This window comes from Macrobrachium nipponense, chromosome 16 (assembly GCF_015104395.2).
Source record: "Macrobrachium nipponense isolate FS-2020 chromosome 16, ASM1510439v2, whole genome shotgun sequence".
Lineage (NCBI taxonomy): Eukaryota > Metazoa > Arthropoda > Malacostraca > Decapoda > Palaemonidae > Macrobrachium > Macrobrachium nipponense.
The window spans coordinates 51111818-51136160 of NC_087209.1; the positions used below are offsets into that span (position 1 = coordinate 51111818).

At 35.8% G+C, this 24343-nt stretch overlaps 1 protein-coding gene across 9 annotated transcripts in view; it reads right to left on the reverse strand.

Moving 5' to 3' along the window:
- LOC135195686 (transmembrane protein 268-like) overlaps positions 1–24343 on the reverse strand; it is a 779026-nt gene that overhangs the window by 3290 nt on the left and 751393 nt on the right. For 4 of the 9 annotated variants that reach the window (XM_064222077.1, XM_064222078.1, XM_064222079.1 and 1 more), the window contains exon 9: positions 22648–22834. In XM_064222077.1, the coding sequence (XP_064078147.1) occupies positions 22648–22834 (187 nt within the window). Of the gene's footprint in view, positions 1–13867; positions 13902–22647; positions 22835–24343 lie in introns of those variants that run through there. The other 5 variants (XM_064222081.1, XM_064222080.1, XR_010310216.1 and 2 more) reach the window with 4 other exon arrangements.

Here is a 24343-nt window from a genome sequence, read left to right on the forward strand (position 1 = left end):
ATGAAATTCTAGGAACTTTCATCATGCACTATACTATTTTCAGTGAATTTTCTTTTTTAGATATCTTTAAAAATAAAAAATTCATTGACAAGGAGAAAAGGAGGAATCAATTTATAATTCTCTATCTGGCATTGTAATTAGATTTAACATAAGCTTCAACAATGAGCATCACACAGCAATAGCCTTCAGTAAAAAGAACAAAATAATATACATAAGGGATACACACACATTTCCAGCTAGCATATACAGTATGCAAAATCATAGGAAAATGCTTGGGGTTAACTAAACTTTCATATTGAAAAGTTCATGATATTTGTAAGATGAAAATGTATTTATCTAGCAAAACAGAGCACTATGTGCACATTTCTGATATAGAACTGTAAGGCATTAAAATTTTACTGTGGAGAGTTCATAACTACCTGATGGTAACATGTATATATATTTATGAATAAATTCCCATTTTATCTATAGTAGCACTTATATATTGAGAATTACACTTTTGTTCCAGCACATTATATATATACTTCATCTAGCTATTACTCCCTTGGTCTTCCTCTCCTTCCTTTATACCTCCTATTAAAGGTGCTTTTCACAAACCTACCATCCTCAGACTGCCTAAAAATACAGTTCCAGTTCTTCAGTCAAGCTAACCTTCTTCCATTTCTTCATTATTCCTTAACCATTCAACCATTCTTAATCCACATAAATAGTAACATAATATTCACTGTTATTTTTTAACATTGATCATACACTACCATTTTGTGCTTCCACTCACTACTTTTTCCTTCCAAATCTTCTGCAAAGTCAACTGATACCATTGTTGCTCTAGTTTTGTTATGCCTCACCCCTTTCCTCACTCACTCATCACTTGTTACAACATGTAATTCCCAAATACCTGTACAAATCAATCACTTCCCATCTGTTGTCACCTGTCCTAACATTCAGTGCTCCACTTTCATGATTTCCAGTTACATTTACAACTTTATACTTCATAGCATTCATTTTTAAATGGCTTCTTTTATCAAAACTTTATACCTTTTCCACCACCCAGTTTTAGAACTCCCATTGCACCAAAAAGTCACTGTCACATACATTTTCATGACTTCTGTCATTAACTGTGGGTCACTGTGATGTAATTTGTTATCTGTTTCAATCCGCAATCAACTGCTTCCAATTTAAGGCTTTTACCTTTACAAGTAGGTAAAGTAAGACCAATTAAATACCTTTTTATCTTATCAGATTGAAATGAGTGATTCTGCCACTGTAACTCAGAATTAATCTGTCTCACTGATTGCACACACAAGCATACTGTTTAATTCTATCTTATCTTATAAATATATGTGATTCTGCCACAGAAACCACAGAAAGAATCTGCCTTAGAGCTGCCCACAAATATACATGAACAAACTGTGCAAATATAATAATCAAACTTGTTATATACAACATGCACATACTATATTCTACCCAACTAATACAAATTTTCTATAGAATAAAGAAAGCACTTGCATTAAAAAGCAACCAATAGCTATAAGTAGTATACATATATGAAAGCTGGATGTCAATCACAATATGCCGGTAAACAGCCTGAGGAGAATTAACTCCAGAAAAATCCACCTGCCATTAATCTCTAAGTGTAACAACATTTATTACTCCTAAACAAAACTGAAAAAATCATATACCTACACTAATGATGAGCAATTACAAGAATTCAGCTCACTCTACCACTTACACATCACTGCCAGGAAAATTTTTAATCTAAACGAAATTAAAAGATATACTATATATTTTTCCTGTTTAAGCAATACTACTATGTGCAATTAACAGTGCAGAAAGAAGTCATAAATGTGATATTAAAGCTGTAAAACCTTGATAAAAAATAATCACCATTAAAAACACTATGGGAACAAATGAGGTACTGTTGAATTCAGTATGTACCCTCCTTTTATGCAATAAATATCCTTATAAAATCACTGATACTGTATACAAGATATTTATTTTGAATAATATTGTATACATATTATTTATCTTTAATATTTCATCTAAAACCTTTTGCAATTGTGAACTCACATTTCTGCAAGCAAAAACAGTACAATCATATTTTTATTACTTAAATATTCACACTTTGGATGATCAACCATTATTTGTTAATGATGATTTACTGCTTTAGCTACTGGTTATTCATGATTATTTCCAATCCTTAATGAGATTAGCATTTGACTCTCCCAAAGAAACTTGAATTTCTTAGCAATTGTGTATTTTGTTAACTAAGTTAAATATGACTGACCTCTGAAAATATTGTTGTATGGGATAAATAACAGGAAACAAAAAATGGCATGTGATTTATGTATACATATGCCAAGATCAGTTTAATCAAGTGCTGTAATTTTCACAGTATTCTATTGCATACTGTTTGCTATATCGTAATATGCATACTGTTAGTTGCTAAGCTTATCAATATGTGAAAATTGATAGATAAAAATACCAAACAAGTCCTTTGTACTGTATTTATCCATACATAAGTTTGGAAAAAGATTAAACTAAGCAGCTTGGAAGGGAATGCTGGCATCTCTAAATTAGAATGGAAACCAAATTGGGAAAGACATAAAAAAGGCACACTGCAAATAAATTCAGCCATTTTTATGAATAATGAAGGTCAAATTAGCCAGAAGTATCCATTTCAAAAGACTTTGAACTTGTCCATAAAAACTAGACAAAATCTTGATAAAAATGTTTTATAAAAATAAACCTCTATTTTTATTTAGATTGCAATGCTAAGAACAGCCATTAGTACAAAAAAAGTCACCACTCTTTTAATCAGAGATGTATCCCTCACTAGTGGGAGACTCTTACGATGTTAAAAATGTCCACTGCTGCCATGGAAAGCTGAATCAGATGCAGGATAGTGCTGAAAGTAGGACACTTCAAGTACAATAAGAGGTTTCTCTATGGGGTGTTTGCAAGATTTAAAATTTTTCAATGTGGCTTTTAATGGTGAAGTGATGTCACACTATGGGAACAAACTGATAAAGGTGGCAATACCTCCAATGATTTTGTTATCCTGGATGAAGCTTGCCAAACAGTACTAGTGACTTAAAAACAGAACTTGTGCACCTGCTTTATTAATGCAAATAAGCTAACAAGCAACCTCCAAATAAAAAGTGAAAAGAAGGCAACAAAGATGTTAGCTAAACAGCTCCCTCCCCACTATTGTGATTCCACTGATATCAATACAAGGAAGTGCTTAGTGTCAAGTCAGGATTATATATAAACTGATTAACAAGACCATGATGTCCTTAAAAGCACTGATGTAGGTATGGGTATAATGCTAATTTGATTTCGAGTTGCCACCTAACTGTTTGAAAAGATTCTTATAAACAGTCATGATAGCTGAAGCTTCTGGAAGTGTTTCAAAAGACAATTATAAACTGTTCTGATATATGGAGATTCTGGAGATCCTATAAATTCATTTCACCTGTCAATACATGATCTCTTCAGCCCTCTCTTCAGGCCCCTTGGTGGGGAAGCCTTAATCAAAGATTAGTTTCTCATTCTGAATACCATTATGAAGGGTGTATGAAGTGATTATCAGATATTGAAATGCATAACTTAATTTGACATCCCATGCTGGAAAGAGAGGTTGCCATTCACCATAAAATTACTATGAATGCAAAGGCTCAACCCACTAAATTTTCAGTATAATGGCAAATAATTTCTTTTTACTTCTTGATCCCAGATGCAACCAAACTATTCTTGAATCTTATGAAATAGAAGGCTACTTATCCATGTATATTGTAGTCTCTGTTGAAAATTCCATCAAAAAGCAAAGCATGTTATTATTTTTATGAAAATACAAAAATAATATTCCTTTGAATATATAATAAATTACACATGAAGTTATTGACAAAACTGTAACACCAAACATGAAATGATGGGCAGGAATTTTCTACTCTTTACATATCATCCTTTTCTCACGTCATTTGCTTCATTCTAGTCAGAAAAGTACAGTTGCTACCTCTTAAGGAGGTCTTACAATAAAATAATGCTTCTGCTGAAGGACAGAACTAAATGGAACTGGTAAACAGAGATGCTCCAAAAACTTACAAGTTCATTCAAGGAAGCATCATAAAAAATAATTTACTAACCAATTCTTGAACTAACCAGTAGTTAACTAAAAGTAGTATCTAATTGTAATTGGGGTGCTGATAAGAAATTGTTGTTAAACTTTACAATGCAGTAAGTGTTTATTTAAGTTGGACTACGGCTGCCAAGTATATTCAACTGCTTCAAAGACTAAACTTAAGGAATTGGACTTTGTGCATAATATGGGGCTAAGGATTTGTACTGGAGCTTTTAGAACTTCACTTATTTAAAAGTATCTATGTAGACTCCCATCATCTACCACTGGACCCACGGAGACATGAGCTAGGTCTGAGATACACCATGAGGCTGAACAGCACAAGAGAGAATCCTTCTTTTGAGATCTTGAAACAAGTGTGATTCAAGTCTTTTTAGATTTAGTAGATCTGCAATGCCATTTCAAATCAGACAGCTGAGCAATGGAGGATGAAAATATCCTGCTATCCCTCCTTGGTTTATTCCAGCAATAGATGTATGCACTAAAGAGATAGGGGAGAAAGGTCGTCTGGAAGAAGTCAGAAAAAAGTTTTTGGAGCATGATGAGTTGCATATAAATGACAGGAAAATCTTTACTGATGGATCAAAATCAGAAGATGGAGTGGGCTGTACAGTGGTGTGTGAGGGGGAGTTATATATAGAAAAGTTACCAGACTCCTCATCCATATTCACTGCTGAAGCAACAGCCATAGTTGATGCTTTAAATCTTGCATTTGATAAGAAAATTTAAATACACGAGTCAAGGAGTGTTATAGAAGCCAAAAGAAGTTTAACCCTACCCATCCCTTAATTCAAAAGGCTCAGGAATGGCTTTTTTATCTTTCTGGTTGCCCCAAATCAGTTAAGTTATGTTGGGTTCCTGGGCACACTGGTACAGAAGGGAACGAACTGGCTGATAGTAAAGCAAAGGATGCTGCGAGATGTGATTTCTCAACTAATAAGATGCCATATGTGGATTTGCATCCAGTTATTAGGAGATATGTATGTAAGAAATGGCAGCAGAGATGGTCGTCCCCTATTTTATCCACAAATAGGAAGCAAACAAATATTAGAAAAACTATTGATTTTTGGAGTTCGGGTATTAATCGCATCAGAAGATTAGAGATCATCCTAACACAGGTTAGGATTGGCCATACCTGCTTCACCCATAGTTATATTTTAGATGGAGCCAGTGCCCAGTTTGTGCTCACTGTGATGGTCAGCTATCCGTTGAGTACTTACTAGCGCACTGTCCTAGATTTAATCGCATTAGGGTAAAGTACTTAATAGCTGGGAAGACTACATAAATTAGAAATTTTAAATGATTGTGGAGAGGTAGATAACCTTATGGGTTATCTGAAAGAATCTGTTTATTTTAATAAGATATGATTTCAATATATTTAGTGCAGATTTCAGTCAATTTATTTTATAAAGTATATATTTCTAAATATAAAATTTGATTTTTTTATTGGTTTTATTAATCATCATTCTTCATTTTTTTAAGTCCATGTGTGAACACTTATTATCATTCATGTATTCATAATTTATCATACTAATTTATATATTTCATATTCATTAGGGCACTGAATAAGAGAGAGAGAGAGAGATCTAAAATTGATTTGTAAATTAAAGATTAAATGAAACATGGATGAACTGCCTTGCCTACAAGTTAACGTGCATTTGTTTATTGCCAACCTTGATATTAATGCTCATTTTTCTTTTGGGCAACTTAGTATTTGTTGTTAATCATTTACATTCACACTTAATATTGTAATCATAATAGTGATGAAAACTATTCCTCTCTATGAAGTATCAAAACAATTTGCTCAAAAGATTCCTTTGAGATCTTAAAAGACTGGCATAGTTCGGGAATTTAATAGAAAGGAGAATGGAACAATTAGTCAGCAAAGCAGATATAATTACTAGGAGGACAATGACTCTGGACTTTCTGATATGAATGAGGTTCCCATCAAGAGTTTCAGAAACCAGAATCAAGTTATAAACCATACTGAATCAACTTATCCTTCTCGTGCTGGCATTTCCAAGCCCAGGCCTCAAAATTCTTACATTTCTCCTAAAAGACCTCAACCTGCTCCATCTCTAACCAAGAAGACCCCTCAGCAGTGGCCCTTTCAGCCCTGCTCTCCCAGAACTAGGAGAGGAGGGGGATGATAGAGGGGACACCCCTCCCCACTCACTGCCATTGGTGGGGGGTTGCCTGACAAGCCACTGGGTAGTTTGGCAGCAGTACAGAGAGGAGACATGGGTAGTAGATATTATCAACATAAGCCCAAGTGTTGCTGAGGCATCTAGCTCTCCAGGAGGAGAAGAAAATGTTGGAAAAAGTAGCTGTGGAGGTAGTAAAGAATCTGTCTCCGGGCTGCTAAAGCCATGACTTCCTTTTTCCTAAAGCACTGGGGGATTGAAGACCTATTATAGACCTATCGACTTTCAACCTCGGTTCAAAATTGAAACCCCTCGCAAAAGTTTAGCAGCCATCAGGAAGAATGACTTCATGCTCATGAAAGACCTGAAGGAAGCATATTTCCAGATTCCAACCCACCAAGTGCCCCACAGGCAGTCACAATCACAAGGGTGTTCACCCTAGTCTCAACCTGGACCCACTCTCATGAGATACACATCTTGGGACACCTCGATGACTGGCTATTCCTGAAAAGTTCTCAGGTAAAGCTAATCCTAGACGGGGACCGTCTGCTCCAATTCTATCACAGCTTAAGGATACTTTACCTGGACACGCTTATAAACACGAGCGGCGAGGGTATTTCCATCAGGCCAACATGTCAAGTTCAGGAGGGCTGTCCAGTGTTCTTCCTGTCCAGACAGAAACAACCAGCATGTCATTGGCAGGTAATTCTAGGTAACTTGTCGTCCCTATAGAAGCTCCGTTCTTCATGGGTGTCTCCATCTTCGGTCCCTCCAATGGAGACTAAAGGAGTTTTGGGCCCTTCAAAGGATCTCCCTTGGTCCCCTTTAAAGGATTATCCCATTTTGACTTCCTCTGTCAAAAGAAGTGAGGCAGGACTTAGAATGATCGCTGGATGACAAAAACCTGACCATAAAAGTGTCCCTTCACTCTCCCCACCAGAGATTCATCTGTTCTTGGATGCCTCACACACACCATTGGGAGCACACTCGGAGGTTCTCCTAACTTCAGCAGCGTGGGATCACCAAGACAAGCAGCTTCACAACATCCTGGAGCTGAAAACAGCTTTACTAGTACTTCAGGAATTTCAAGAAAGGGTGGCAGGGCACACTGTGGTTCTCATGTCTGACAACACTACAGTAGTAGATTATGTTAACAAAAGGGGGGGGTGTGGCTAGTATCACGTCAACTTATGAATTGACATTATGATTGCACCAGTGGCTGGTCTCTCATGTTGTGGATCTCTCAGCTAGATACATTCTAGGCAAGAGGTATATTGTGGCAGACAAGCAGAGTCATTGGGGTCAAGCTCTTGGGACAGAGTGATCACAACATACTTACATCAGGAAGTTGCGGAAAGGCTTTTCCACCTGTTGGGAAGGCCAACAGTAAATCTTTTTGCAACTAGATTCAACAAGAAGCAAGAGGTATTTGGTTCAGTTGTTCCAGATCCCTGGGTTGTGGCAGAAGATGCCCTGGGACAACCTGGACGCTTATGCCTTTCCACTCTTTTACCGTATGCATCAAGTGATTAACAGAATGATGATTTCTCAGAACCTCAGGATGACCCTAGTGGCTCCCTTGTGGCCATATGCAGATAGGTTCCCTCATCTCCTAGCTTTACTGACCGAGGCTCTAAAGGAGATCCCCCTTGGCACAACCTTATATGCTGGAGACTATCAAGTATCTCTTGTGAGGGAAAGGCTTTTCTTTCAAAGCAGCAACAGAGATATCGGGTTATCTCAAGGGAAGTGGGCCGTCTACTGTAACGGGCGTTGTTAGCAGGGTTCCTCTCGGGCCAGAACTTCTATTCACCAAATAGTTGACTTCATCATTTTTCTCTGTAGGGAGAAACAACTCTGTCTCTGACTCTGACTCTGCTTGTCTGCCACAATGTACCTCTTGCCTAGAATGTATCTGGCTGAGAGATCAAACTACATGAGAGACCAGCCACTGGTGCAATCATAATGTCAATTCATAAGTCATCAAAGGCTATACAGTCGACCCCTGGTATTTGTGGGCTCACAATTCGCAGAATTGCCTAGTCAGGGATTTTCGTGTGGATTGTATATACCCATTATTTGCGGAAAATTTGACTACATATTTGCAGTATTTTTCACTGAGAAATATTTTCAGATTACTATATTTTCATATAATATTTGTGACTAAATGTACTTTTTGTGGTAAAACTATCAAAATACTCAAGTTAAAAGTTTTGATAGTTAAAAGACACAAAAAAATGTGTCTTTTAACTATCAAAATAGGCAGTTTTAGAGGGGTTTAAAGTATTAGAAGATTTTAGCTATTCGGGGGTAGTGTGTGTGTGTGTGTGTGTGTGTGTGTGTGTGTGTGTGTGTGTGTGTGTGTGTGTGTGTGTGTGTCTGTGGTGCCCATTCCTCGCAAATACGGAGTCTACTGTACAGTCAACTCCCAGTATTCGTGGAGGATGGAGACCACAAACACCCGCAAATAGCTAGAATACACAAATATTTTACAACCCCCCCTCTAAAAATGCTTATAACTGGCTATTTAAATAGTTAAATAACCAGACTCCCTTCTAAAAATGTTTATAACTGCTTATTTTAATGATTCATTGTATACCTTAAACTAACATCATACACAGAATATACCTTAAACTATCATCTAAAAGACTTTAATATTTCAAAGTCATGTTACAACATTCCCTTTAAAAATATAAGGCTTACGGGTAAGTGTGAAAACTATTCAAGTTACCCTTATTTTTAAGTACATCCATTTTCTCTCATACCTTAATCTATCATGCTACACAGAAGATACCTTAAACTGTTAAGTATAACACTTCATTATCATTTCAAAGTCATCTTAAAACATTACCCTTAAAAATATGTCTTATAACTAAGTGGGAAAACTATTCAAGTGACCCCTATTTTCAAGTACGTATACGTACATCTATTTTCTCTCATACATTTTCTTTGTACAGTAATTGGGAAAAGAGTACCTTAATATTTAATATGCATTAAAAAATAAATACATTTTATGATATGCTGTTTACTTTAATATTAATATCTGAACAGTATTAAATCATATATTTATCTTTAAAAATTATATTCTGTCATGAAAATCTCATCAAAATACACTACTAATTAGTGAATATGTTTCGGCAATAAAGTCCATGAATTGTCAAATTTTTGACAAATAATTTGGGACTAATTTCCACAAAAAAATCTGCGAATCGGTGAGTCCTTGAATTTCAAGACCATGAATAGTGGGGGTTGACTGTAGAGCTGCTCTAGGATGTATACCTTTCATCTTCATGTAAAGTCTCTGAGCTTCTCAAAAGTTTTGAGTTGTCCTGTTCACCAAGAGATCTTAAATCTCCTAATTGGGACTTGATCCTGGTGCTTAGCATCTCACTCATACTCCATACATCAGTAGACAGAAATGTACCCCTCAAAATGGTTTTCTTATTGGCCTAAGCTTCATTTAAGAGAGTTGGTGGACTTTATGGACTTTCTCTTAATATTAAGCGTATGCTGGGAGGGGGTCTGTAGCCTTCTTATTTTTCCCGGATTTGTAGCCAAGACTCAAAATCCCTTGAGTTATGATGGCAGATTTATGTCTTTCTCGATCCCCTCTAGGGGATTTTGTTGGTAACAACTCAGATGAATTACTCTTAGGCCTTGTTAGGGCACTGTGTAGCTATCCAAAAAGGACTTGTCATCTCAGACCTGAGTGTTGAAGACTTTTTGCTTTTTGTTAGTGCAGGCTGGAACAAGAAAGAAGTGTCCAAGAACACAATCTCCTTTTGGCTATGTGTAGTCTTTGGACAAGCTTACAGTACTTCTTTAAATTCAGATGCCAATACAGTGCGAGCAAGAGCACAAGATGCTGGGGGCTTAGGCCTTTCCTTCACAGAATTTTGCAGGCCCGTACATGCCTTGTCCAAACCACCTGCACATCCTTTTGTCTGTGGGACGTTTGCCCACAGGTCCTTGGACACTTGATCCTTGAGTCCAGTGGTGGCTGTTCAACAAATTGTATAGCTCATCCAGTGCCTCTAGCAGGACAGTCTGTATCTTGACTATGAGGTTGGTTTGAAAGTGAGAGTGAATGGGATGACTAGTCTTCTTCCTTTCTCTTTCTTTTTTCTCATCTACCAGTGGGCAGTGGAGTGAATTGGTCCAACATGTGCTGGAACTGGTTAGATACAGGTAAGCTTCTATTCTGTATATATATAGTATTTCATTGTTCCTACACAATATAAATTCCTTACAGAGGCAGGTTCCTTCTCTCTTGCAATGGGATAGAGGAACTGACAACAAACGAGGTTGGTGGCTAACATATGTTTTGTTGTCTCTGACAATTACAGAATTTTTACCTTCCTCCAAGACACAATGTAGATATTAGTTCACATTGTTCCATAATCCAGATGTCTGGCTGTTTAGTAAACTTATGCTTGACAGATGAGAGGCTTATGACTCCTTCCTTTGTCCTAGGAAGCGAGCCAAATGTTAAGACCAAAAGTTTGTTGTGTACGAACAAATAAATTTTTAATCAATTTGTATTTTTCATAACTAACCAACTTGCGGTCTTCAACGTATATGGCTCACCTCAAGCCACCACCTTTCATTCAGTTACTGGGGCTGGGAGAAAACTGGTATGCCACTGCATAGCTGGGTTGAAGTAGGTTGGGTTGTGCCCTCCTCCTATACCCCTATTGGCTGACTTCTGTTGCCACCAAAATTGTTGTCTTTTTTTTTTCTCACCAGATTCCAGCAGGTGCTAGAGAATTTTCCCTTCAAGTTAAGACTGCAGGTTTGTTAGTTATGAAAAATACAAATTGATTAAAAATTTGTCAGTTTGCACTCTTTCCAAAGAAACATCATAATAAGAATTACATCTAACTTCTTGAATGGTGCACTGTCAGTTATCATCATTTGTTTTGAGTATCTTTCTTCATAATGTATTAGGTTTCAGTATGTTCCTAGCAATAACAATGCAACATCTTTGTCAACTTTGCTCACTAGTTGAGGGCACATATACTAAGTTTCCCATCCCAGTGTTACCGGCAATAATGATTTTTTAATTGACGGTAGCTTCTCCTAAGAGATGTGCAAATATGTGACCTAATATATCCTATGATGCTTCCTTTATCAAAAAGAGGTGTCAATGACAAGGTTCCTGTATAATGACATCACTTTTGCTTATTCAGCCTGCTTTTGTTAGTAAAGTCTTCAGAATTCAGCTAGAAAATGAAGTCTTTATGGGATCAAAAAATATAATAATTGTCTTGTCAAGATGAAAATGCTGCCAAATCCAGGTTGGTCAGTCTTCTCCCTACTAGACCATCTCAGTAGCAGAAAACTGTAACCACATTCTCTAAAGTCTAAACCATGGGAATTAAAGCAAATGATACATACTGGCTGCCTTTTCTGCAAGGTTCAAGATTTGACTTGCTTTCCCTCAGTGTTTCCAGTCTGGAAGCATACCAATGCCCAGCTGAATTATCACATGTTCAACTACATCATCTTCATTTAACCAAATGTAATCAGCCAGCCATGGTTATCAACTCTGCATAGTGATACTGCCCTTAATGTAGCATTTATTTATTAAAAGAGAACAGGAACCTAGGAGGCTTGCTAGCCATCCCTTCATTTAGATGAGATTCTGCCTCCACAGTGTGCAAGACTGCTGAATGAACACTGGCCAGGACTTAATTAGAATTGGACTTGGTGAGGATCTGCAGCAGGGCCTAATATGATAACCACTATGAATTTTGTCCACTTCCTTAGTATCTCCCAATGCTGGTCAGGTGGTAAAGTTGAACATATAAATTCATTAAGTGGTACATATAGAATATCTATATCTGCTATGTGAAATTAGATGAGCCAAGTTGTCCTCTTATTTTCTGTCCAGAATATCAAGACATGCGAGTCTTAGTAACAATAAGTCTCTTTTAATTTTCCTTTAAAACTTTCAATTTCTTGAGGCTAAAGGGTATATATATTACGTCATGTATGTTTTTCATATAATAGTGGAATAAAATCACTTAGAAAAGAGGACATTGAACTTGCATAACATTTGACTTACATCAGTGTCTGTGAAATGGAACCCATATGTAAGTCAAGGACTGTCCAGAACTTTAGAATTAAATGAATTTTAAATAAAAGGCAGTCCCCGTCTTACGACAGGTTCGGCTTATGATGTTCCGAGGTTACAACGCTTTTCAATTAAATTTATCAGAAATTATTTTCAAGTTTACGACACTTACAACGCTGATGTGGCAGAAGAAAAATGACTCCAAAAATGCAAAATAATCAATATTTGAAGGTCTTTTTTTATGAAAAATGCATCAAGAATGCAGTTTACATAGTTTTTAATGCACCCAAAGCAATAAAAGTAAGGTTTTCTTAGGATTTTTGACGATGTCCCGGCTTACAACGATTTTCGGCTCACAACGCATCTCAAGAAAGCAACCCCCGTCGTAACCCGGGGACTGCCTTTTCTTTTAAATGATATTCTTAAGTCTATTTTTTTCCCAAAATGCTGAATACAAACTAATTTCAAGGAATTCTGTTAATTTAGAATGGCAAGATTCATAGCTATTCTATATTAAACAAGGAACAATGACGGTTCCTTACCTATCTTAGACTAAACATCTATCCTTTTATCCAGTATGGTATGATGTATTTCAATTAGGTCACCCTTCATTTGGGAAAGAAATTTAATAATAATAATAATAATTACTATTATTATTATCATTATTATTATTATTAAGTGTTATTTTTTATTACATTTAATTGCTGCTACAATGCCATTCAGCTTGAAGTACTCTTTTTCTAATCTTCTGAGGTTGTCTTTTTTTTTTTTTTTTTTTCTTTTAGAAGGCTGAAGATAAGATGTCCTAATTCCTCTGCTGCTTCCTCTACCATTTCTGGTTTTTCTCCTGATGTTTCATTCCTCCTAGGAACAACTGAGGTCTAATTCCCTTGGGAGTCTGTGTTGGAATGACTCCTTTTGTGTGTGATGCTGGATTTTATGCTGGGCTCCAGGCTTGATGACTGCATGTGGGAGCCAATGAAATATAGGGTCAGTTAGGTAAGGACCATTTTTCCATTGGCCCTTATCTAACCAACCCTAGTTTTCATTAGCTCCCAAATGCAGTCATCAAGCCTGGAGCCCAGCATAAAAGCCAGCATCACACACAAAAGGAGTCATTCCAACACATACTCTCAAAGGAATTAGACCTCAGATGATCTTCCTAGAAGGAATGAAACATCAGGAGAAAAACAAAACCAGAAATGGTAGAGGAAGCAGCAAAGGAATTAGGACATCTTATCTTCAGCCTTCCAAAAGAAGAAAAAGACAACATCAGAAGATTAGAAAAAAGATTAAGCTGAATGGCACTGTAGCAGCAATTAAATTCAATAAAATATGCTTAAATAAAGGGTCATTACCAATATATATTACATATTTTTAGTATATTTACTATTATTTCCCTGTTTTGTGTTAAATGCTATACAAATGGATGCACTGTTATGTTGCTTGCAAAATTACATGGACTTTAATTACTAGCATGATTATCAAGGTTTCACATTAAAGTGCCAATACCTTTTCTTCACCGGTGTTCACATTCTACAACAAGCTGCAATAATGTTATTATTAGCATTAATAAAAATATATTGCATCATACCTCAGTATATGATACAAGAGGTATGCATAACATTGGCTGGTGCAATAACAATAGTGTTGATGAAACATTGAGAGTTTAGATGTAGTGTCACATTTAATAATTACAATGCTATTATAATGTTTCAATGTATTTAAATGGAAGCACTTAGTCTATACTACATCGCTACAATTTATTTCATCAACAACTTCCTCACCATCTTTATCACCATAGATATAATTTACCTACATAAACTTCCTATGTAACTGTTCCAAAAGGATTTCTATTGAAGCATCTATATAAAGAAGAAAAATCTATCACATTAAAGAATGGATTATAAAGGTTGAATATTGAATAGGAGTGCCTTTGGGATACTGTTCGTATTTGCTTCAACAGTAGTCACTGCCATTTTTCATATTTCTAGACCGTTCATAAATGTTTGCAAACATCTATATTACCAAAAGAGTTTTCCATTAATGGCAATGCAAATGACTTTGTACTTTATTTAATTCATTAGGGTATCATAGACCTACATTGCTTAAGCAAAGAAAAAACTGAATTCAATCCAAGAAGACAAAATGGTGTTTGCTCATAGATGACCTGATACCCAATGTATAACTAAGGAATATCTCTCTATCATTCAGTTTTTAGTTTTTTTTGGTGCCTGTCTAACACTACAGTGAATAATTAAAAAAGGATATTGTATCTTTTTGACAAAACAGTAAGTCCTGCCAAGTTAAAAAGGGACTTATAACCATCAACATAATTTTTACAGTGAAAATATGGATAAATTCATTTATAACAGTGAAGACCAAAGGATAGTCCTAAATTCAAAGATGACTTGCACTTGAAGTGAGACCACAAATTCAGGACAGCTTTGTCAGTTAACCTCCTGCACAGAATCTTACATTATTAATCACCATAATTTCTTTTGAAAATGCTGCTTCATGTAAAATTAAAGCAATAGGTGCAGAAGAAAACAACATAGCTGCTTGAAAAGTCTTATACTGATTTGAAAAACTGGTCATGTGAAAGTCACAAGTGGTCATACACAACATTCACAAAACTTAAAACAGTGAGAGGTGAAAAAGTGATATTCTCAGGAATAAGACTGTTATAAATATACAAACATAAAAAGAAACTAAATACAAAACAGTTTCAAAATCATATGTACAAATTATTTTGTGGAACAGTAATATATTACATGTTATAAATTGGAACAGAATGATAGTATCCTAAATTTGTAATTGTACTTAAATAAAAAAAATCCTTTTGAAGTGAAGTGCTTCACACAACAGATAAGAGATAGTATACATTATAAAAACCATGCTTCCTTATAAACCAAGTAACATGCACAGTATGCAACAATATATGACCAGGAATAAAATTTTCTAAAGACTGCACAAAGTATTTTGGTAAAAGACATTTCAGGAAAGTTTCATCACTTCTCATTTTCACATTGGCATAAAGTTATGCTGTCAATTTTACCAAAATTACAGCTTGACCACTCATGACTTATTTCAGCCATTTAAATAAGTTAGGAGCTAACATATTACATATATAAAAAGAAAAAGAAATTAATGCTGACTTCTACATTCCCTTAGGTTATGGCAAAACTGGACTACTTTCTTGGCATTTTTTTCTTTACCATTAAAACAATGAAGAAAAAATACTGAGTTCCATATGAACTCAACTGTAAGGTTACTCTGCTTACTATGACCTACTTCAATTATTGAAGCTGCATCACTAACCCAGACAAGTGAAAATGTCTTATCTTAGGGTAAAATTTAAGGTCTGATATCTCTATGACATGTTGACACAACAGAGTGCTTTAAATAAAATAGCAGCCATTTAAAATCCTAATGTATAAAATGCTTAGGAGATATTTAAGCATAAATAATATTTTTTCACAAATAAAATTTTTGATGAACTAATCACCAAATCAATTATAGCTTACAGTATACAACACTTTAAAATGACAGTGCTATATCTCACACATTCAAACCACCAGTGACACTTATCAAATTAACAGTATAGAAAACTTTGGAGAAAAGGAGACATGTAGTGATAGCATGTGGAGTGTAGTTACAAATGTAGGTTAACAGCCATTATACTAAATGAAAACCCTGTAGTAAATGCTGATTAGGATGAAATTACTTTATTTCAAAACTGCAGAACAAAGAATTTTTGAATCAAGAATTAAGAAATTGCACACACAATAATTGTCAGTGGGTGCAGTGGCTACCTCTGTTGGGTATAATTATTCTTTTTGATAACGTAGCCACTGTTGGTCCTCAAAGGAATTACACTCTCATAGTCCCCACCATCTCAAAGAATTCCCTTAAAATTGGTCTTGGCCAGAGTAGTAATAGTTGGTAGTAATAGAATATAAAGGACTGAGGACAAGAAGCTCTATCGCCTATCCTACAAAGAAAACCTCGGTCTTCTTTCATCCTACTTGTAACAACAGCTCATATGTCACCTATACTCTGGCCTTTCACAGGGTTCACATGTTTTCAGTGTTTGCTCCTGAGATAGCGTTCGGCATTCCATTTGTCGATCATCATAACACTACTTAAGCTTTATACATAGTTTTTAAACTCTGTGAAAAGTTTTAATCCTTTAAAATTTTAATAAGTAAGCTTATGTTTGTTAAAATTGGGAGCCAGCAGGTCCAGCAAGGCAAGAATTTGCAGTGCTGTTTTTTTCTGTCTAACAAATTATACAATTCTGTTATTGAAACTCTTCAGTCAATGACTTTTTTTTACCACTGACAGATTTACTTGAATGGGTAAATCAGGTTAGCCTAACTTCTTGTTTATGAACAGCATCAAGGATGGTCATGCTACTGAGCATCTGCATATCAGAGACACTCCATGATTCCCAAGAGGAAATCAGGTTTGTCCTGGATATGGAATTGATGTGTAAAAAAAACCTTATTTTTCAAATTTGAGGATAGAGAGGTTGCACAGTCTTCCCAAGCAGAGATTTGTTTTCTCACCAAAAAACTTGTCATGGGAACAGGTTAATAAAAAAAAACAAGTAAAATATGAAGCTGAATCAGTTGTCTAGAACCCTATTCAAATCAGAATGGGTAAAGGGAGACAGTACACTCACTTCCAGACCTCTGACTAGTAACAACTATAAGACAAGGTCGGACTATAAAACCTCAAATCAGAATGTAGTGCTGCCACTAATATCCCCCTGAGAATGATACTGATAACTCTTGGATCCAAGAGATGCCTCAATGAGCATCCTTTCACCAGAGGGGAAAATACCTCATTAATAAAAGGAAGGAAAACTTTGAGGTTGGAGATGTAGAATTTTGGGAAAGAGTGGCCTTTCCCAATACTGAATGGCACTTAGTCCCTCTTTCAATATGAATTCAGAAGCTGTCAGAGGAGACTGTTATCCTCCCTATTAACGTAGCAATGAAAGCCAAAGAAACAACCTTTCTCCAGTTTATCGAAAGATATATCACAACAACAATCTTGAGAACTAACACCCTTTCCAGGAGGCACTAGCTCTTCTGTTCCTTCACTTTTAAAACAATCAATCATGTGAGGACAGAATTTCAGAATTTTGTGGTGACTGGGAAAAGAGGTCTAATGGCAGAAATAAACCCACTTGTCTGTCATCCCAGGGCAACACTTGTCCTTCCTTTTGGGAGGTAAGAGCTCCCATTAGACATGGCTACCCAGCAATTTGGGACCCCTATGAGAAAAATCCCAGGACAGCCATGGCGGAATTTTATGTTGCTCTCCACCTCTTCAGTGTTATAACTTTTACTACTATGATGAAAGTACGTACTAGCTATTAAAGAGCTTCCAGAGTCTTCAAGAACAATATTTAATGAAGTTGCCTTAACACTAAGTGGGCCGTATGGGGAACACTTATGACTCTGGAGTGTTGCATCAAGCTTGAAAGGAAATATTGGTGGGCTCAAATATTTTGCACCTCAAAGTAACCTTACTATCACATTCTTCCCCCTTCTGTTGGTACTTGTTTGAAAAGTGTTGCCACACAATTCACTGAATGAACCCAACAAAAGAATTGCACAATATATGCTGTTCTTATGAAAGGGGAATCTGGGATATAATACTCGTAGCAGTTTCCTCTTCCTAAGCCTGAGAAAGCTTGGTATGAGTCAGAGCCATAAAAGACTCTGGTAACTACTATAGGATCCCTCCAACAACAGAAAAATGTACAACAAATAGCAGCAGCACCCCTTTCTAAGTGGACTAAGATGTTCCTACCAAGGGAAAGGAAAATCAACTCCTGGACTCTGCAATAAAGGCAAGGGAGGGAAGAGTTGGAGCCCAATAGGACTTGCATGGTTGTGCTCACCATCTTCAGCATCAAATGCAGTGGAAGGCTTCCCTTGGGGACACAGTATATTTTCCAATGGGCTATGGTAGAGATGATCTCACCCATCCCCTCCTCTAAAAGAGTTTTTTCCCCAAAAAACTAGACCCCTCTTAAAAGGGGGATATAGAGAAAGTTGTATTTACTATTAGCCACCACTCTTCAGTGTCCCCCAAGAAGGATTCCTACGAATGAAGGGTGATCCTTGACCTGTCAAGCTTGAACACATTATTTGCATAGTTTTTTCTATCTACTTTACTTATTTCTTTTATTGGAGCTGAAGATAGAAGGAATTGACTGATCTGGGAAGCCATAAAAGAAGAGTGCTGATGAAACCTTTCAGTGGTAGTCAACATACTTGAGTCAAAAGGTTCCCAATAAATAGAACACAAGTCCTTCCTTACATCTAAGAGACATTTTCCTGTGGCTGGGACTTTGTTGGGATACTCTTCATGGCTGGCTGTCTCTTTCCAACAGTGCTCGAACTAGAATAAGAAAGGACCTTGGAGGGTTCCTTGCACAGCCCAGGTTTTCCAGACAACAGTTTGTGTCTGCGGTAGATCTGTTCCTGAGATTGTGACTGTAGGATGTAAACAGAACCTAGCTCTCACAAAACAGGAAAAGGTTTTGTGATCACTTTCATCTGAGATTGGGAAGATATTCCATCCGTGGACCTGGAAGGGGTCTCTGGTAAACAAGTCAAACCTCACACTCCATCTTCCACATGAGTGCTTATGCATACAGATGCCTGCTTGATAGGTTGGGGAGGCCATTGGGAGAGTTTTCAGGTAGAGGGAAGATGATCACCTGTTCTGAGGAAGTCATATCAGCTTCCTGGAGCTGTTGGCTGTCTTCCCATCTCAGAATACTGAAACCTCCAAAAGCAACCCACATTTTGTTGGTCTTATACAATACGATTACAAAGTCTTTACCAAGAGATTGGGCTCATGCTCAGCCCCTCTCAAGTCAGCAATTGTCAACATGCTTCCACATCCAGAATTATACTTATTTGCCACAAGCAAGAACCATCAACTTGCAGTGTGTGTGTGTCTTTGAACCTGGATATTCATGCAATAGTAGGAGATGCATTCTTACATGACTGGAATGAATGGAGGATGACAAACCCTTTTCCTCCATTGTCCTAGATTTTGAAGGCTTTGAACAATCTACGTATTAGGTTTCAATGGAAATGCTTACTTAGTGTCCCTGAATCAGCCAAATGGTCATTGGATCCTTTTTTTTCAACCATAAGTGAGAGAATAGATTCTATTGCCATCCTCTGTTCTATCCCACACAGAAGGAGGGGAAGTAATCTATGCTTCCTCCTTTCTGAACCGTGACCACCACGTGTAGATTTTTCAAATCTAGTCTACTGTGAAGACTATTTTACCTAATGTTGCTAGGTATCTAGTGCAAAAACTATGGACTTCATCTATTTGGCATAACAGTCTGTATGGAAAATTTGGTTAGATTACCAGCCCAGTTGAAATCGGTTGAGACAGTTTTACATTTTACTATACGTAAATCTTTTGAGGTCAAGTGTCTTGCTATTAAAATAATCATGGAATACAAGGCACCTGTTGGAACCCTAGCTTTTATGGTTTGGAATTGATTCTAATTTAGAAATTGTTAATTACCTTCTCCATTCTTTTGCATTGCAAAGGCCAGCTCCTGCAAGGCTTCCCATTACCTGGTCCCTGAATAAGGCTCTTGGACACCTGTCATATCCTCAGTTCAGTGGGCCCAACACAACTACAACTCATATGCTCCGAAAGGCAAATTTCTTGACCACTTTGGTATCACTCACATCTAGTTGTCATTTATCATTATCTCCTGACCTATCATTCCTGTCCAAGAATGAGGACCTTTTAAAGGAAAATCCCCTTTTCTTTTGAAGGAGTTTTTGCATAAAAAATTATGCTTGATTCAAGCACTCGTTTACCTAGATGTCACAGCAAACTTCCAAGATGGTCCTATTTTTCCTACACCCTGGCACAAAGACACCACTCTCTCTACATGGACAGAGAATTATTTTTGTCTCTCATTAAAAAGCAGACCCTCACTCTTTTCTTAGGCAAGCTGCATCACATTCAAAAGGCGAGAACAACGATAAATCCTGGAGTACTTCTGCTGTGAGAGTAATGGTCGTGTTGAGATTTTGCCAGGGAAGGCAAACTAATCCTGTAGCCAGACCTAACATAATTAGGCAAATCACCTTAGAACTATAAAGAATAATACATATATAGGTTATTGTGTTGTATCCTGTTCTTTATTCCCAAACTCTAATAACCAGAATAAAGAAAATGGGTGATAACCTGTGACTATACGTGCTTCAAACCAAAGTAATTTCTCTGGGTTACTGGATTTATTAGGAGTTTAGGCTCCTTCGAGATGAACAGCTGCTATGCTATCAGTAAACAAATAACAGTCATTGATATAAGAAAATCCTATTTTTGGTAGCCACTGTGAGTCCTCAAACCCACCCACTCTCCCTGATGAAAAGGCATGGGACTGGGGTGAAAATTTGAGCATGTAGGATGAAGGAAGACCAAGGTAGGCATTGTAGGACAGTTTGAGTGCTCTTGTCCTTAGTCCTTTATATTCTATCACTGAGCCAACTGGCATTATTCTGGCCAATACCAACTGAAAGGGATATATTTGAGACTGGTTAGTCTGTCCTAAGGAGCCCTAGGGGGACCATGAGAGTGTAACTCCTTTGAGGATTCACAGCATCATGTGCACAGTATTGTTGTTTTTACGAAAAACAACAATACTGTGCACATGATGCTGTTAGATTTACTATTACCAATGCCTAAAAAACCCTATTATCAACCTAACTGCATTTGCAAGGAAAATAAAAATCCTCTGTAGCCTTCAATCCATACCACTCATTTAGAAGAACTGCTAGTGCACTGTAGTTCCTAATTTTGATAATAAAACATTCTAGGGCCTTTGTGATGGACTTTGCATTGATTTTTCATTAGTAATTTTTTCTATCAGTTTTTTAAGAAGCATTTCTTTAGATAAAGTAGTAAATTCTTCATCAGATTTCAGGGAAAAGGGAATGAAATAATATTTCATTAAACAAGTGAGTAAATTTTTCAAAACTTTAACAAAAAAAGAATAAATAAATAAAAAAGTTCAGACATCTACCCCATCGAATGAGATTTTGCTGTAGTACTATAGTATTAAGTATGATGAAAAATACGTACGGAAAACTGTGCTTAAATGATTTTTCCAAGACTTGTAATAGAATATGTAGTATAAAATATCAGAGATACATTTCATATCCTTTTACTATTAAGCCATTCACATATTGGTCAAGACTTAATTTTACCAAATAATTAATCCCATCACAAAAATTCCATATCATGAACTACAAAATAAGAGAAATAAAAGAAACATATGATGACCAAGATACTTTGAATCAGGATTTTGAGCATTGTTTTGGCAGTTTATCATATAAAGTGCATGCTCATACATTCTAATAAAAATGGGAGTGACAGCCTTAAAATATTGAAATAGTGAAATAAGATTCAATATATACAGACATTTAATACTAAATGAAATATTTTAAGGGTATGTACTTGAAAACATACTTAAAAAATAGCAAAATATTACATTAAATGACATACGTACACTGTTCATGTAAATAAACATTATGGAGAAATAAACATAATAATTCTTTACAATCCATGCCACCACTCATGATGTATACTGCAACATACAGTACAATACCTTCTATAAATTTAAAATACTGTAATTTACACACTGGAAGTGCCCTTTTCATAAACACATGAAAACTGCAAACTTTATGATCATAAACAATTAAGCACAACTGCTTTACTCATTCATACTCTGGCAAACAAGAACCTCTGATTACTTCAGTAAGCAAAATAATAGTTACTTCTGTAAACAATAGTTACTTCTGTAAACAATATAATTTTGTTATGGCATATGCAGCTGCCACTCCTATTTTCTATTAGCATTTGGGCCAAAAATGAAAAAAGTGGGTTAGAAGGAGTAAATCCCAAAGAGTAGTGAGTAACCCATGCGACCTGAGAGATCTTGAAATTTGACAGAACATGAGGATACCAAGAGGTTCATTGCCATAACCCAAGCTGTTGAGAATCCTCGATAATTAACACATTGCACATTGCAGAATTGTCTACAAAGCTGACTTCATACTAAACACGTAAAATAGATATATACATATTTGAAATGAACACTTTAATTAGCGAGGTTTCACTTTTAGAGATTTCTACTTTATCTTCAGGCAAATCCCCAGACAGAAGAATGTCCATTTCTTAGTTAACATCTGGAAGAATACAGAAAGTGCACAATAACTTGCACAAACCTTGAGGCTTATAGTGAAGGTGATCTTCAATGTACTGGCAAGGGCACTGCTTTGAGGAACTGTGACGGGCAGGAAGTCCTGGGGGACTTGTGGACTCGCTAGCATCTTGATTTATTGATAAAGAGCCTCTTGCTACTGCTTTTACCCAGCGCTGACTGTAGCGTGCCAACAACATCCGAGCTCTATCCTAATAAGATATTATAAAGTATAAGTTACATGAAGCTTGACAAATTAGCTGTATATTTATGAAAATTAATGTCAAGCCAAAGTCATAATAAAAACAAACATTCTTCTCTAAGAACAATAAAGAAAAATTAAGACATTTTCTAATAACTAAACAATGGAATCACAACATAAAATTTCTACTAACTAAACAATGGAATCATAACATAAAATTTCCACTGACTAAACAATGGAATCATAACATAAAATGTATATACTAAATATGAAATAACACCTTGGTGACCATAGGTTTTGATGTTATCCACAATGAATATTTTTAAATGAAAATTTATTTGTAACCGTTTTTTGTGTTTGACATTGAGCGTTACACATGGGCGCCTGCAGCATATTTTCCAAGGGGGGCCAGACAAACACTTTTGACCCTGTGAATTAGTCGGTTATTCCAAAAACAGTATCAGTGACTGCATTTCTTTAATAAAGTAATATATATATATTTAATATATATATACATATATATATATATATATATAATATATATATATATATATATATATTATATATATTATTATATATATATATATATATATATATATATATATAATATAAAATTATGCAGTGGAATTGCGATGCAATAATTCAAGTGAAGCAAGATGCAATAAAGAAAAAAATTACTGAAAGTTGCATTGACTTTATTTTTTTCAATACTTCCATATACTCTCAGCTCTCTCTCTCTCTCTCTCTCTCTCTCTCTCTCTCTCTCTCTCTCTGCTGCTCCAAAATTTTTTCTCTATATGTATATAAATTATATAATATATAAATATATATATATATATATATATATATATATATATATATATATATATATATATATATACACACATATATATATACACAAGCAGTCTCCAATTAATGGGGGGGGGTGTCTGTTCTCAGCATGATGCTGATAAGCAAAAACCGCTATTAAATGAAACTTGGTGATTTATGCAGATTACGGTTAATGGCGCCTTTGTTAGGTATGTTATGGTGCCATAACTCTATTATTGGCACTTTATGGTGCTAATAACCAAAACTCAGCCTGTTATGGCACCATAAATTGGCAATTTATGTGAATTGTTATGTGAATTGTTATTGCTTTCACATACATACAGTAATATTTTCACTCTTCTTCTCTCCTCAACATATCAACGTTCCCTCGTTCAGTCTCAAGTCAGCTGGGCGTGAGTCACCGTGGTTATGTACAATTTTATACAACTTTTATGCTAAATGTCATATTGAAAGCTAAATTTTATATTAAATGCTTTATACTTTTATTTATTTTGTTGAATTTTGTTATCATTAAACTATATATTGTAAATAAAAAAAAAAAGAATAGTTTAACTTGTAAGACCCAGTAAACAGTTGAATACAAGTATAAAGTAGATAATCAGTCAGTTTGAGGTACGACCATTTGTTCAACAAACGAGACAAAATTTTCTCGAAAGTATTGTTTGAAAAATGTCAAGTTCGATATAAG